Source organism: Onychostoma macrolepis, chromosome 24 (genome assembly GCF_012432095.1).
Source record: "Onychostoma macrolepis isolate SWU-2019 chromosome 24, ASM1243209v1, whole genome shotgun sequence".
In the NCBI taxonomy this organism is placed as follows: domain Eukaryota; kingdom Metazoa; phylum Chordata; class Actinopteri; order Cypriniformes; family Cyprinidae; genus Onychostoma; species Onychostoma macrolepis.
In genome coordinates, this window is record NC_081178.1 from 3,763,341 (window position 1) to 3,779,615 (window position 16,275).

General features: G+C 34.0%; 1 protein-coding gene and 1 pseudogene across 1 annotated transcript in view; one reads left to right on the forward strand and one right to left on the reverse strand.

Moving 5' to 3' along the window:
- On the reverse strand, positions 1-15,537 carry LOC131533543 (C-reactive protein-like; annotated as a pseudogene).
- Positions 15,509-16,275, forward strand: part of metrn (meteorin, glial cell differentiation regulator) — a 6,561-nt gene continuing 5,794 nt past the window's right edge. The window contains exon 1 of the mRNA XM_058765887.1: positions 15,509-15,841. Coding sequence (XP_058621870.1) covers positions 15,723-15,841 — 119 coding nt within the window. The 5' untranslated portion in view covers positions 15,509-15,722. The remainder of the gene's footprint in view (positions 15,842-16,275) is intronic.

Here is a 16,275-nt window from a genome sequence, read left to right on the forward strand (position 1 = left end):
ACTTTTGAGAACTATTAGCCTGCTTGCTGGCCCTTACAGCTTTGTAAATCATTAAAACAGATTATAGAAATTGATATAACTGTGTGGATGAGGCAGTATGAGATGTTACACCTGATCAGAATCAGTTAATTTGAGCCACCACCACATTTCCATTAATCTCATATTTGATGGTGTTCCAGTCCAGCACGTTTCCCTTCGGCATATACGGTTCCTGGTTTGAATAAACCGCCTTAATCTGACTGCCAGAGAGAACATAGTCCCACATGTGCACATCTGTAGTTTCTCCTACAAAACTCTGCTCTGCATTAAAGGCACCCACATATTCATCAGCGTCTTGGCCGAGCAGGACGGTGCCACCAGGATGGATTGAGAGACCTTTTCTATAGATCTGGAACGAACTGTGATGTCCATCCACCCAGAAGGCAGTGTGACCAGTGGCAGATTCCCAGGTGACGCACAGGTGAGTCAGGAAGGTGGAGAGAGGAGACCGATAGAAAAATGCTCCATTGCCACTAGACTGAATATACAAGGCCACACGACCATCTTTCTCTCCACACGTGGAGTTCATCAACGTCAGGTGTGCGGTAAGTGAACAGAATCATGTCCCTCGTGCCCTGGAGCTCCGTCGCGACACGCATGCAGAGAGTAAATGCTGAAAGACTCAGTGGCTTTTCAGGAGTGAGTTTAACAAAGCTGGTAGCAGACCTGGTCGGAAACACAAGCATTTTACCACCGAGACCCACTGCAAGACAAAACCAGAATAAACTGTAAAAAATAATAATAATAAAAATGTGATACCTTCAGTAGCCGCTAGTGTCATAGAGACCAGACAGAAAAATGAAACCACTGGCATCAACATCATGCTTCAGGTCTGAAGAAGAATAAAATGATTGCACTTTGTTTGTATAAAGAAAAAAAAAAAAAGTTGTATTTAAAAAAAGTTGAATGTATTTAAATAATGGAGTATATCCTCTCACTGGTAAAAATGCAAAAACATTACTCCTAGTTTAATAGATCAATTCTTCACTGCTCCACTGTTAAATTAAATCATATTTTATAAGTGTGAAAGTAAAACTTTTATTTTTAAAAGACAATACACAGACCAGGCTTAAGCTTATTCCCAGACTAAAATACATGTTTGAGCTTTTCTAAAAGAAAGCAACTCATACTGACAATTCTTAAAATATGTCAATGACATTAATTTCTATCAAGATAAGACACATTTAAAAAAATACTTAAATGGCCTAATTTAACTAAGGCCTAATTCTGCCAGTGAAACCAGGCCAAAGACACAACGTTAATACTTACAATGTTTAGTAGATCTTATATGAGAGAAGAGCTATCAGAATAGGGGTTTCTTCTTCTTCTTCTATTGTTTATTGGTGGTTGGTAGACTAGCTCATTAGTGCGTTACTGGAGTGCGAAGCGTCAATGCTTAGGTAAAAATAAAACTTAATAATTATTCAACTCAGTTTCAGTTTTGGCATGCCATAGCTCTTCAGAGTTTAGCTTCAACCTTAATTAAACACCTGATCCAGCTAATCAAGCCTTGAACCAATGGGCCTGAATCAGTACACCTGGTCAGTGTGTTTTTATTTGATTTGTTAATGACATGCTGAGCTTTATTAAAAAAAAAAATGAGCTTGTTTCTTCACCAGGACAGATTCTGAGAAATGTAGCATCACTTGCTCACCAATGGATCCTCTGCAGTGATTGGGTGAAAAGTTCAATTCAGTTCAAGTACATCGTAGACTCACTGAAACCAATGGAGCTACAATCAACTTAGGCTTACGATGCTTTTGGGAAACGCAGCCATGGATGTCTTCAAAAACATCTAAAGGACTCCAGACATCTCATTTTTCACTTAAACTGTGTTCACATCAGACAGACAAAAACCATCAGACAAGCTAAACCAATCCATAACTCACAGACTTGAGGAAAGAGCAGCTTTCTGGGTTCACATTTCACATTACAAAGCAGCTTAACAGATGCCAGTTCTAAAATCACATCTCTACAGATCACATTAAGATTCTGTGCACAAAAATTATCATGTGTGTGTCCAGTTCAGCACACTCTGATCTCATAAGCAAACACACACATAAACACAGACACACACTATTATACAGATAATAGTTCAATCCCCAACAAATCCCTCGACTCCAGATCTGCAGTATCAAGTGAAAGTAGACCTTTACAACACACATCTCTTTTTGGACTAACTAATCTTAATACTTGCCATGGTAAGATCTTGTATTCAACACATGCATGCAGTGCTGTTGACTAAAATTAAAATCTTAAAAAATAATTGTCAGTAATTAAAGTAAAATAAAATAAAATGTAACATATTAGATTTAAATTGGAAATGTTGCCCTAGAAACTAACTGAAATAAGTCCTTATAAGTAAATAATAAGCAAATTACTAAAATGACTAAAACTAAAAATAAAGCTATTTACACACAAAAAAAAAATGTGCAGAAACAATTTTCACTCAGAAATTGCTAGTAAATTTCACCAATTAATAACAAAGAAATGGCAAATCACACACTGAATAAACATGAAATTATAAAGTATAAAGGCTGAAACAGTATTTTCTTCCAAAAAATCATTATTTACCAAAAAATATTTTTTTAATGGGTAGAAACAATTTTAAAAAGAATAAAATAGCATAAGCATATAACAAAATTTCTGAAACTTAAACTCAAACTAAAAGTTTCATTTGTTCATTTGGGCTAACTGGGGAAAAAAATACAAATAAAAGCTAATTCTCAATACAATATATAAACATTATATAAAAATACTATGAATGTAAATACATGAACATGAATGTAAATATTAAAGTAAATGCTAAGCACATTTGCTATTTGTTGTGTGAACTATCTTTTGACTTCTGTTATTTTTATACTGAACTAATAATATTTATATTCTCTAAATCAAATTTTCAAGTTTTTTCCACATTTTAAGCCATTTTAAAACATTTTTTAAATTCTTTTTACATTCTAGATTTTAATTAAGACATTATTTAGGCCATTTTTAGATCTTTTAACTACATTTGGCCCTCACAATGAAAGCAAAACAAATGCACACACTCATGTTTAACTAGCTATCTAAATGAGGACACAGACTTGTATTATTTTCAAATAAACTCAATTCCTAACCCAAAAAGAAGACTTTTGCAATTAAAATGACTTTTCCATTTGAGCACATCCCCAAAGTCCTCAAATTTGGGCCCCAAAGTATTGCTAAGCAAAAGCACGCACAATAACCTCCCCATCCCTGCTGCATTCATACTTTTGAACTTTTGCACACAGACTGTTTCCTTGAAAACTGGAGGAAGGAAAGAGAGAAGTTGGCACGGTTCCAGGTAATCCTGCTAATCTGAACAAGAGGTGCCACTTCACTGAGCAGGACACACAAAAGTCCCACAATTACACTGTGTATGCGCTTTGGCAGCCTGACAGAATGTGACGAATGCTTCATTCACTGACACTCATTCATAAGTATCAAAGTGCTTCATCAAATCAAAGTGTTAATTCACTGTAGGGCGGCGTGTTAGCATGCATCAGTCATGCGCGTTCAGGCAAGAGTTTATCCTTCCTGTACTAGTGAGGGGTCACTCCTGCCCTCAGCTGTGGGGTCAAAGGTCACACACACCCTCTAATTAATGTTTCCTGTTTAAGGAGGTGTATAAAAACTCCCTGCCCTGGGGAGACGCTTTCAGTCACACCGCTCGAGCATTCACACTGCTTTATTAGTGTAGCTTGCTAAGACAAGCAGCCCTTTTATTAGTGATCATATTTATGGTTAGTGATTTGGACAAACCCCAGACCCTGATGATTAAATTTTGTGTAAAAATGCTTTTGTCTGATCGTTATTTCTGGTCAAAAATTATGAATCAACATACAGAATGTTTTATGTTTTTGTTCAGGGTTTTTAGTGAAACAAAAAAACAGTAATCTGTAACTGTTTTTATAACAGAGAAAAAAAAAAAGCATACAAAACTAAAAAAAAACTCAAATTAATTAAAAAATTATTAAAATTAATTTTAAAAAAAACAATAAATGTATTTTAATAAACCCCATGGCCTGACAAGTAAACTTTGTGTGAAAATGCCTCTGCCTGATCATTATTTTTTTATCAAAAATTAATGATGCAATATACAGAATGATGAAAAAGTTTTCTTTTTTTTTACTATAGAGAAACATTTTTTTAAAAATACATATACGGAAAAAACTTAAATGAATAGTCAATATTTTTGCTAATTTGTTTGGTGCATTTATTTTGTGCACCAAACAAATTAGCAAAAATAATGACTGTTTTGCCACAGGTTTCTAAACTTGTCCCCCTATAGTCAAGCTAATAATTATAATGAAATTATAAATCAACATACAAAATGATAGAAAATGTTTTATTTTTTTGTTCAAGGTTTTTAGTGAAACAAAAAACAACAACAACAAAAAACTGTAACTGTTTTTACAGAGAAAAATTACAAATACACAGAAAAAAATACATACACAGAAAAAAAACTAAAATAAATAAATTAATAATAAATTATTACAATTATATTAAAAAGAATTAAAAAACAAGAAATTTATTTTAATAAACCCCCATGGCCTGACAATTAAACTTTGTGTGAAAATGCCTCTGCCTGATCATTAATTTTGTCAAAAATTATGATGCAATATACAGAATGATGAAAATGTTTTCTTTTTTTGTTCAGTTTTTTTTTTAGTGAAACAAAAACAACTGTAACATTTTTTTTACTATAGAGAATTTTTTTCCCCAAAAAAATACATATACAGAAAAACTCAAATTAATTAATTATAAATTACTAAAATTAATAAAAAAACATTTTAAAAATGTATGAAAGATGGTTTCTGTGATGGGACAATTTGTACAGTTTATATGTATGACATTTTCACATAATTCTCTGCAAGACATAAATTCTTAATTACAAGATAAGTTATAATCATCTCACAATTCTTGATTTTATTTTCTTTAAATTGCAATTTGGGCTTCTGAGAAGAAGAGTTGCAAGATATAATGCATTCTGCGAAGAAGAATTGTTAGATATAAACTAGGAATTGTGAATCGAAATTTTGAAATAAAATGTGCGGTGGAAACAAAAACTGAACTGCAAGATGTAAAATGTTTTTTTCCACCCTTTGCTCAAACACATGCATGTAATCACATCATTACAACTTTATTAGAATTAAAACACACTGTGCACAAATAATTACACACACTCATAAACACACCCATGAACACAAGGATGGCGGGATTCATTCACTATAATGAGTGAAGGGAATTCCCTCTAAAACATGAGCCTTCCTCCAACACACAGAGAGAGAGAGAGAGGGAGAGAGAGAGAGAGAGAGAGAGATGAAATTAAATGATACACTCGTAAACTCAAAGGTTCCAATTAGAACCAAAGATGTTTCAAAGCCTGGTGCCACTTTTTCCAGTTCTCAAGAAAACCATCTACTATTAGTGCCTTAAAGAAGCCAGATACCACTGATCTGAAGAACCTGAGTAATGAAACATCAAGAACGAAAGACACTTGCATGACAAATAACCAGCAGATGCAACAAACCCCTTAAGTTAAGAAGAGCCTTAGTCATAACACCCAATTACATCGGCATTTCTTAAGCTCAGATAATTCAGAAGAACACTTCAAATAATTAAGAAAAACTTGATTTCTAAAGCTCAACCTTGAGAACTAATAAGAATACTCACAACAAATTTCTTAGAAAGAAAACTTTTCTTAGAAAAGTGACGTTTTAAAGTGAATAAATATAAATAAATAGTTGACAATAAGCATGCATTTCATCCTATTTCATACTTTCATTTACACAAATTATTTGCAGGAATGGAAACTCAAATATAATACTTGAATATATGATTAAATGCAAGTGTTGTTATGTGGTGTATATTTTGCATGACTTTTTTTTTAATGATTCTTTGGTGTAACAAATTAATTTTGTATAGAACAAACATACCATTTACTCTCTAATTTAACATGAAATCTGCATGTATTATAATTAAAAACGATGCATGTCAACTACCCAAATACAGCTGTAGTTGGTCAAAAAAGCTAATTATATGTGACTGAGGTGACCAAGTCAGACTAGTTTCATGATAAATTACATATTTCTATTATATTTTCGCTTTGAAACAACTTCCAGACCTGCATAGGACATCGTTTAAACTAACAATTCCTGATTTATTTGTGTATTTGTTTGTAGTAAACGGTTCACACAGCACAAGCAAGTCGAGTCAATTGAGTTTTCACTCTTGTACATTGTAAATGTGACAAAGAGACTCTCTTTCAGTTTGCAATCTTTTCAGTGGTGTTTTCAGGACGAGTGGAGGAGACATCTCTCCCCCGCTGTGTCTGCAGTGGTGAGCTCCTGTGGGGCTGGGCTAAACACACACACACACACACACACACACACACACCGCCGTCTAAAGTGTGTGTTTAGCCCCTGAGGGAGGCGGCCGGCTTGATGAATGAGAATAGAAATTTTGGAGGGAACTTCTTGTCGAGTCAGAGACACAAAACACACCCTCAAACACACACACACACACACACACACTGTTGTGTCTGGTCAGACAGGGGTTTGACCCTGAGGGCACAGTGTGTGTGTCACAGATGTGCTATCGGTTTCCCTCCAAAATGTACTGATTTACAATGTATCGATGACAATAGAGTCAGTCACTCGCACAAGAGGCCGAATGAAGGAATAACAGGCAGAAAACGAGGGCATCTGAACATCTGAAATTCTCTGTTGTTCTCGCAGAACAAACCTCGCTGTCAAACTTTTTCACCGAAGGCTTTCCAGCTGTCAGGACATTAGGATCATTTAAGCAGTTGTAATGTGGCGAACTGCACTTTTTCTTTGCATTGTCGTTCATATTTTCATTTAATGTCTGGAAATAAGAAATACTGGTCAGTTTGGAATAATTGCAGTAAAAACAGCGACATATTATTACAATTTGAAATAACTGCTTTCTATTTGAATATATTGCAAGATGTCATTTATTTCTGTGATGCAATGCTAAATTTTCAGCATCATTACTCCAGTCTTCAGTGTCACATGATCCTTCAGAAATCACTCTAATATGCTGATTTGCTGCTTAAGAAACATATTATCAGTGTTGAAAACATTTGTGCTGCCTTATATTTTGTGGAATAAATGTAACTGTCATTCATGTAACTTTTAATCAGTACCCTAAATATGAACCTGATATCAGCTTTAATTCAAAGGCTTGAAAACTTACAACAGCAGACAAAAATACTGGACATTCAAAACAAATGACTTTTAAATCTCAAAATCAACTTGCTGTTGAAAATGTCTCTTAAAGTGAAGCACTTTGTGTTGATGAGGATATTCAGTGTGCTACAGTCGCCCGTCCGTCTCCTCCACTAAAGCTGCTACATTATACGAGTCTCAGTGTGTAACTCTACACTATTGATGAAGATCCTTTGAAGAGCTTAAAGTCTGTCCAGGTAATTGATGTTAAATGAACAAACACATCTAGTCCTTTTGAAACTTTTGTTCTCTGAGAACAGGTTTTCTTGTAGTCCAAAAGATGAGAGAAAGAATTTATATATAATAAATACATTTATTTATTTATTATATATTATCATTCATATATATATATATATATATATATATATATATAAAAAATGTAAATAAAATAAAATCAACAAAATAGACATACAAACATGCAAAACAAAGTACACAAACAAAATAAAAATAAACATAAATAAAAATTAATAAAACAAAACCAAACATAATAAAATAGACATATAAACAAAACAAAACAAACAACAAATAAAATAAAATAAAATGCACATTATATATACAAACATACAAAAAGTACACAAAAAAAAATAACCTAAAAGATTAATTACATTTAAAAATTTACTGTCATTTATGCTTCTCAGATGCAAAACAAAAGAAACAAAACAAAACAAAACAAAAAAGAAGATTACAGTTATTCCATATGCCTCCTCTAAAGTTATTAAAAATCTCTAAAATGTCTTAAAATGTGCTCAGATTTGCCAAGATATCTAGACTCAGTCTGAAACTGAACTCAAAGGTTTCTCATAACATTTTCCCAAGATCAATTGATCTGAACTGCTATGCATGTTCATTTTATAGCCCTATACTTTTACTTTATGACAACTACTGACTCGTTTGAGTCCAGATTTTAGTAAATAACTGTATAAAAACCACCTTCTGAGTCTCCAAAACTATAAAAAAAAATATTTAAAAAAATATTAAATTTAGGTTGATTTAGCGACAACCTAAATATGAGATAAACGAAAACAGTGTTAAGCTTGGGATGTAGTTGATTGTGTCTTTGAGAGTGTGTAGGTGTGCTGATGCATGTGTGAGTGGCTCTTTCACATCTTCAAAAAATGCGGCACAGCCTGTTTTCTGATTGGCTGATAATTAGATAAATGAAACGCACTGACAAGTGATCTTTGTGTGAGTCGGCCAGTGTGTGTGTATGTGTGTGTGTGTTTGACTAATGATCTCAGACAACACAGACTCAGGGGTCAGTCGGGGTCAAGGCAGGAGGTCAAAGGACAGCTTTTCAGAGCCACTCAATTGCACTATCATTAAATCGTGACATGCTACCATTTACCTATCCGTAAGCAAGTGTAATGTTTGTGCAATTGTTTTCGCTCATCAATATGGTTTGTCTTCCTGCACTTCATATTGCATCCTCTAGTTTTTTTTCTTCTTTTTTTCGTTCAATCTCAGCTCACGCATTTTAGCCGATCAGCTCTTTTGTGCTTTTATTGATCAACTCACACACAAACACACTCAAATCCCCAGGGAATCCTGGTTAATCTATTCCTGAATTCCTCAGGAACTCAGAAATGGCGGTAAAATTATCTTTTGGCCGCGTACTGACTCAAACTGACTCTTTCAGTGTCTCGTCTTTGTATGTGATTCGCATTACCATCACAAACGTCAGAACCTCGCTGACCTCCATCACAAACGCATGGACAAAATAAGGCGGCCGATTAGAAAACACATATATATGCAGACACACACACACACACACACACACACACAGCGAGGCTTCAGTTCTGAGTTTTTGTTGGTAAATTTGGTGGAAAACCATTTGGCTGAACTGAGAAGAAATGCCAACACAAGAGCTGCAGTTATGAGGCTCAGGATCAAGCGTGACAAAAGCAAATAAATACTTGTTTTATGCATTTCTTCTTCATTTACAAAATCATATCTGATGAACTAAAAAAAAAAAAAAAAAAGTTTTATCGAAGTCGTGAATAAATATTACAAGAAAATCCTATTTTGATCTTTCTACTTCAAAATTTCTTGCTAACTCAATGTGTTACTTGCAGATTTTTTAAAATTATTTATGAAAATTACTAGCATTTTGGAGTAAAAACTGTTTAAAAGTGAATCCTACATCAGTTCTGTGTGATCTTCTGGTCAATTTCAATGTGCATCTGTGGGGGTTTTTCACACTTGTTTTATGGTCCAGCAGATGAAAATGTTGCATTTAGTAAATAATAGCACATCTTTCCTCAAAAACACACATGATTTGATTTGATGATCTGATGATCACTCACAAACACTTCAAGACAGCTTATGCAACACCCTATGGTCTATTCCTGCTTTGCTTGTGTGAAAAGACCACCAACTTACTAGGAAGTCCTTGCAATGATAGGTCCTAACAACAGCTGATAAAACTCTCACATGCATGATGCATTATTAATAGACCAAAATTTGAATGCATCATATTACACTTTCAAAATGCATGAGATTGTTTATTGGGTTAAAAATCTCAAATGTAATACATCTCCAACTGGAGTTACGACTAGGGTTATTACAGTTAGAGAACCATTATAAAAAATAAAAAATAAATAAAAAATGTTAAAAAAAAAATAAAAATACATTTGTTACCAGAAATAAAATTAAATTAAAAACTTTTTTTTTTTTAATTGAAAAAATATTCTGCCAAAGCAAAATATCGAATTTTCATTTAGTTTAACTTGGTGCACTAAAATATCTACAACTGAAATTAAATTTTTTTTTTTTTTAAACTATGTACAAACAAAACACAACAAAATGTTTAAAATATGAACTAAAATTAAAATAAAAAAGGAAAATTCTAAATGAAAAAATACAAATCTAATTCAAAATATTAATAAAATCTATAATAATAATAGTATATTTAGACATTTCAAAACTGCATTACCAGGGGACAGTAGTGCATAACTTGCATTTCATTGATGTATCTTAGTCTCAGATGTTTCTCCCAAAAATCCTAAGGAGACATAAAAACAGACATAACCGAGTCAGTATTCAAGCTTACAGTAAGAGCAGAGATATTGAGATCTCTGACTTTTAGCTATCTTGGAAAATCTGAGCATATCATTGAAATCTCTTCTGAAACTCTAAATGAGATGCATGCGAGTCTTTCGCTCAGCAGGAACAAGCAGGACACTTATGCAAAAATGTGTCTAGGAGAAACAACTGAGATATTGAAAAGCTCTCATTTGTGCTATCATGCTGATGTGGCCTGTTTAAAGAATCCTGACTGACTTTGGTCTGAAAGGACTGAAGATATTTCAGACGGCGATGTTGACGGCAGGGGGAGGAGAGGAGGCTCTCAGGGGTCAAACTGCACTGGCATGCGCTCATTGTCCGTGAATACGGCTGTGTGAACGCGTATGCGAGAGGGTGTGAGCTAATCACGCTTAATGTGAACTGACACACAATGAGAGAGAGAGGAGTCGAGACGCAGAGAGAGAGAGCAGCGAGATATCCGTCTGAGTCAATGAAGAAGAAAATGAGTGAATGCAGGAGGGGGAGGGAGAGAGGATGGGAGGATGGGTGGACACACTTAAACTGATGAGATGCAGAAATACGGCTTTAGAGAAAGAGAGGGGGAGAATGATGAGACACGCAATTAAACTGAAGGAAAACCCAAGGAGTTTTTCCAAGTGTTTGTCATGCTGTGTGTATACTGTAAGATTAAAAGTGATCAAAAGTGACAATAAAGACATTTACATTCTTACAAAAGATTTCTATTAAATAAATGTTGTTCTTTTGAACTTTCTATTCATCAAAGAATCCTGAAAAAAAAAATGCATCACAGTTTCCACAAAAATATGAAGCAGCACAACTGTTTTCTACATTGATAATAATCAGAAGTGTTTCTTGAGCAGCAAATCAGCATATTAGAATGATTTCTGAAGATCATGTGACACTGAAGACTGGAGTAATGATACTGAAAATTCAGCTTTGATCACAGAAATAAATAAAAATTTTCTATATATTCCACTAGAAAACAGTTATTTTAAATTGTAATAATATTTCACTGTTTTTAATGCATTTTTGAGCAAATAAATGTAGCCTTGGTGAGCAGAGGACTTTTCATAAACATAAAAAAAAATCCTACTAACCCCAAACTTTTGAATGCCAATGTCCTTTGACTACACATTATAAAACACTTTTTTTTTTTAAATGATTATGCTTAATGCATGTTATTTGAATTCCTGGTAATATATTATATTATATATATATATATATATATATATATATATATTTTTTTTTTTTTTATAACTCTTTTAGGGGAGGGAGGGATGGAAGGAAGGAAGTTTTCTTTCTTTGAAATTCTGTTAATCCCACTGGATTTGCAGACTATAAGGGTTGTAAAACTGAACGTTATCTAAGATCAGTGGATGTACTGCAGCTGCTTGTGAAATCGTTTCTTCATGATTGACAGTGATGTGCTAAAGCGAGGTTAAATATTCCTACAACATTTAAGAGGAAAAAGAGAAGAAACACGAGCACACAGCTGTAGAGCATCTGTGAAAGTACACTATTACATGTGTGTTAGTTACGAGAGTGTGTGTGTTTAGTGTCGGTTGTGTGTATGGAGGATTCGCTTTCCTAACTCTCCCGAGCTCTCGTTTACACACTCGCTCATTTTCCCGAAACATCACACGAGTTCTTCAACAAACTTATCTATCACTTTTGCTGTTGCTTAGGGTCAGGGATTCAAACTAACTGCTAACATCAAGTATTGAACAGATGCAAATGCATAACTGTAATGTAAGCAATGAGACTTGCAATTAGAGACAAGTACCTAGCAACTACACAGAATACCCAAGCAACCACAAAAAATGCACTTTAAGGCCAAAACAACCACATACAACATAACAACAATAAGGCTTTACAATAAGGTTCATTAGTCAACATTAGTTAACAACATTAGTAAACATGAACTAAGAATGAATAATACTTCTACAGCATTTATTAATCTTAGTTAATGTTAATTTCAGCATTTACTAATGCATTATTAAAATCACAAGTTGTGTTTGTTAACATTAGTTAATGCACTGTGAACTAACATGAATAAACAAAGAACTGTATTTTCAATAACTAACATTAACAAAGATTAATAAACAGTGTTAATTAATGAATGCATTGTTCATTGTTTGTTCATGTTAGTTAATACATTAACTAATGTTAACAAATGACACCTTATTGTAAAGTGTTACCAATATTTTCTTCAAAAGTGTTTAAAAAATGTTCTATTTTTAAATTGTGGCACAGCATTAATGCACACATGAAAGTACAATTTTTTTTAAATAATGTTAAATTTTGCAACAAATGAATCAAAAATGTAAAAAACACAGGCTAGACGAACTTGAGTTGAATCCTTTGTAACTTTACACACAATAGAGGTGAAGCTATAAACACAATCTTTCTGTCCTTTCTACTGTGTGACCTTCTTTTAATCTCACTGTCTCTCCGTATCCTTTAATCTTTCCATTATAACAGCGTAAGAAGTGCCTTCATTGAGGAAACACACAATGCTGTATTTGCCGGCAAACCCCTGTGAGAGAGCTGTGAAAAATGACACTGTTGTTCTCATTGCTCTTTCTCATGTGAGTGAGTGAGGGTGTGTGTGTGTGTGTGTGTGTGTGTTGGTGTGTGTCGAGAGGAAAGACAGCAAACACAGCTGGATCAAGATCTGAGGAGATCATCACTATCCTGCCCCCAAATGCACACAGAAACCAATAATCAGACCAATCACTTCATGGATCGCCGGAGAACCGCTGAAGCAAAACAGTCATTCAGAACTGAAATAAAGTTGAAGCAAAGCTGATTTGTTGATAGACTGATTAAATGAATGGTTATAGAAATGTATAACACTGCCGTGCATCATATTTGCTGATTCCAAAATAACTTGAGAATGGCACTTTTTCACAAAATATGATGCATTTCATAGAATTTTTTGCTTTCCACAACCATTTGTAAGGTAAAGAAATCTTGTATTATCCTTTAATCAGCAGAAAAACTGCAACATAGGCATAATTTCTCTCTTATGAAAGCCTTTTTCCGCTACTAATAAACAAAAAAATTCTAATAATTCTGACTTTTCCTTGCAATTCTGTGTTTACATTTCACAATTCGGACTTGGTTTCTTGAAATTCTGAGAAAAAAAGTAAGAATTGCAAGATATAAACTCAGAATAATGCCTTTTTTTCTTGCAATTCCATTTTCTTTTTTGTTTCAGCCATGGAATGAATAAAAATGCTAATTGCTACTTTTTATTTCACAATTCAGACTTTTTTCCTTTTTCAGGTGATTTTTTTTTTTTACATATATGAATGATTCTGAAGACATTATTATTGTGCCTAATCCTGATTTCTACTCCTTTACAGTGTTAAATGTAAATGTTCATTTTGAAAAACTCTTTCTGTCATTAAAACATTTGACATTTGGCTGCTTTTGTTATTTTGATGAGTGCATTAAAGTTGATATGATTTAAAAAAATCTTTATTCTTATTTTGTGAAAAATATACATGATAGAAAGTTTTTATATATATATATATATATATATATATATTAACTCAATTAGGTAATATTAGGCATTTTTTTTGCAAATCAACAGACATTTTTATTTTAAGAAAAATCTGTGTAATGCATCAACATCAATCAAAATAGCATCATAAGCTGTACTTGCATCACTTGCACTGACGATCCAAACATAGCTTCACCATATTTCTTCATTTGCAAAAAGTTTATGCTTTTAGTGTGCAAATATTGGAAAAAGTAAATTCTCCTGCTATGCAATACTGCAACACTAAACATGCACGCTCACATACATGCACGTTCACGTTTGCTTTCATGTGTCTATTCTTTGAAGTGGCCACCAGAGAACAAAAGCCTCACTTTATACACAGCAGATCAGCATGGAACACAAAACACACACATACACACACACCTCAGCAGGGCTACTGGACATCAGGCTTTGAATATGTCAAAGGTCCTGTCATAACCACATCAAAGGCACACGCTCACGTACGCACACATGCACACTATCCATAAAGAGAGATTGCAGTGGTGACTGATACAAAAGAATATTTGATTTGCTTATAATGCAGTGAGATGAAAGAGTCCCTCAGCATGGGCTGAACGAAGGGCAGGACGTCCTGCAGAGAGCTCCATTTACCCCCAACCACCACACCCATCCCCCTGGTCTTTGCCTCTCTCCATAAATTAATAGCATGGCATTGGAGTGGATTTATCATGCATTTATATGATTTCATCCTATAGTTCTTCTCAACTTGATTTTAACTTCAGCTTTGACCGCTTCTTACAGCCTACTATTCAATTTTCAAGCACTCTGTCCCTTATTTTTAGACAAAAACCTGTATTCTATCACAAACATAAATTAATCATTAGCCACCTTAATTGGTTTACAATGTTTAATTAAGATTGATTGGATTAAAATGTAACTTTTGACTGCATGGTAACTTAAAATCCTTTAACCATGTTAATTAAGATAACTCAAACATGTTTTTTTGTTTTGTTTTGTTTTTTTAAACTACTTTCTCGCATTTCTCTGAAAACTAGAAAACTAATTTATTCAACAACGAATTCGAACGTTCTTTTGAACCGACTCTATTAAATGATTCTTTTAGAACCGACTGGCATTCGTTTGTAAATCAGTGGCTTATTTTTATTTAATTCTATAATTTTAGCAGTAAACAACACTGAGTTTGGAACAATGTTGTTAGTAGTAATCATTAACTTTCTGGATTAAGAATTTTAATCATATTTGGAAAACACTACAGTTAATTTGTGTTGTTTACTATTTCGAAACAATAAACAACATAAATTCAACGCAATTTATATAACCTAATTTGAAAACACAGGCGATTTTGGCTACAAAAATGTAACGCTAAATGCCAGAATCCGGTGAATCATTTAATTGGTTCACTGAACGAGTCGCGTGAACCATTTGATTGGCTACAATGATTCGGACTCTATTGCCAACAACGTGTTATGTTTCAAAATCCTTCACATACATTCAGGCTGATTAAACATTCTTCTGTCGTTTTCCTTTACCCAGTGTGAATAGAGGAGATGCCATTCATTGGACTTTAACTGAGGAGAAGCCACGCCTCCTGCTGTGGGCGGGGTTTAAAGTTCAGTCCAGTTCTGAAACTCTTGCGCTGGAACGCAGTCAGTCAGCAGCTCCCTGCTCGCGCGGCACGGACTGATCTACAGAAAGAGAGGGAAAGTTAAGTTTAGACAGATCAGTCTTTTAGATCAGACAACAGCATGGAATCAGTAGGATTTCGTTTGGTTTAATTATAGACTTGGAAAAGCAGCGAAGAGAAGGACTTTACGCACGCACCTCTCTGGAGAACCGCTATGTCTCTTCGCGCGGTGATGGAGGTTTCGGACTTTAGGAATTTTGCGCTTTGGATTTCATTCCTGACGGGTTTCACGATGGCCAATTACTCAGAAGACCAGTGCAGTTGGAGGGGAAGGTAAATATTACCAACATGCGGAGTTACAGGATATATATCTGTTGATTTTTATTTTATTTTTTTTTTTTTGGTTTTGTTCTGGAATGCATTGATTTTTCTGCTATCCTGCATGCTTTCTGTGCAATTAAAAGTGTGCAAAATGTATGCAATTAATTACAGTAAACGTAAGTAAAATATTTTGTAAATAAATATAGGCCTAATGTGCAGTAGTCATCTCTCATATATGTGCATGAATTGCATATCTATCCATCTATCGTGAATATTTTTAGTCATAGTGTAATGCGCGTAAAAAGGGTTAATAAGCACTTCGTTTGTAAAGTATAAAGACAATATAATTATAATGGAATAAAAAGGTGTGATATGAGAGTTGCAATTCTAATGGATGTTTCCACTGGTGCGGAAAGTTTAAATGGCTGCAGTTAAAGCAACCAGTA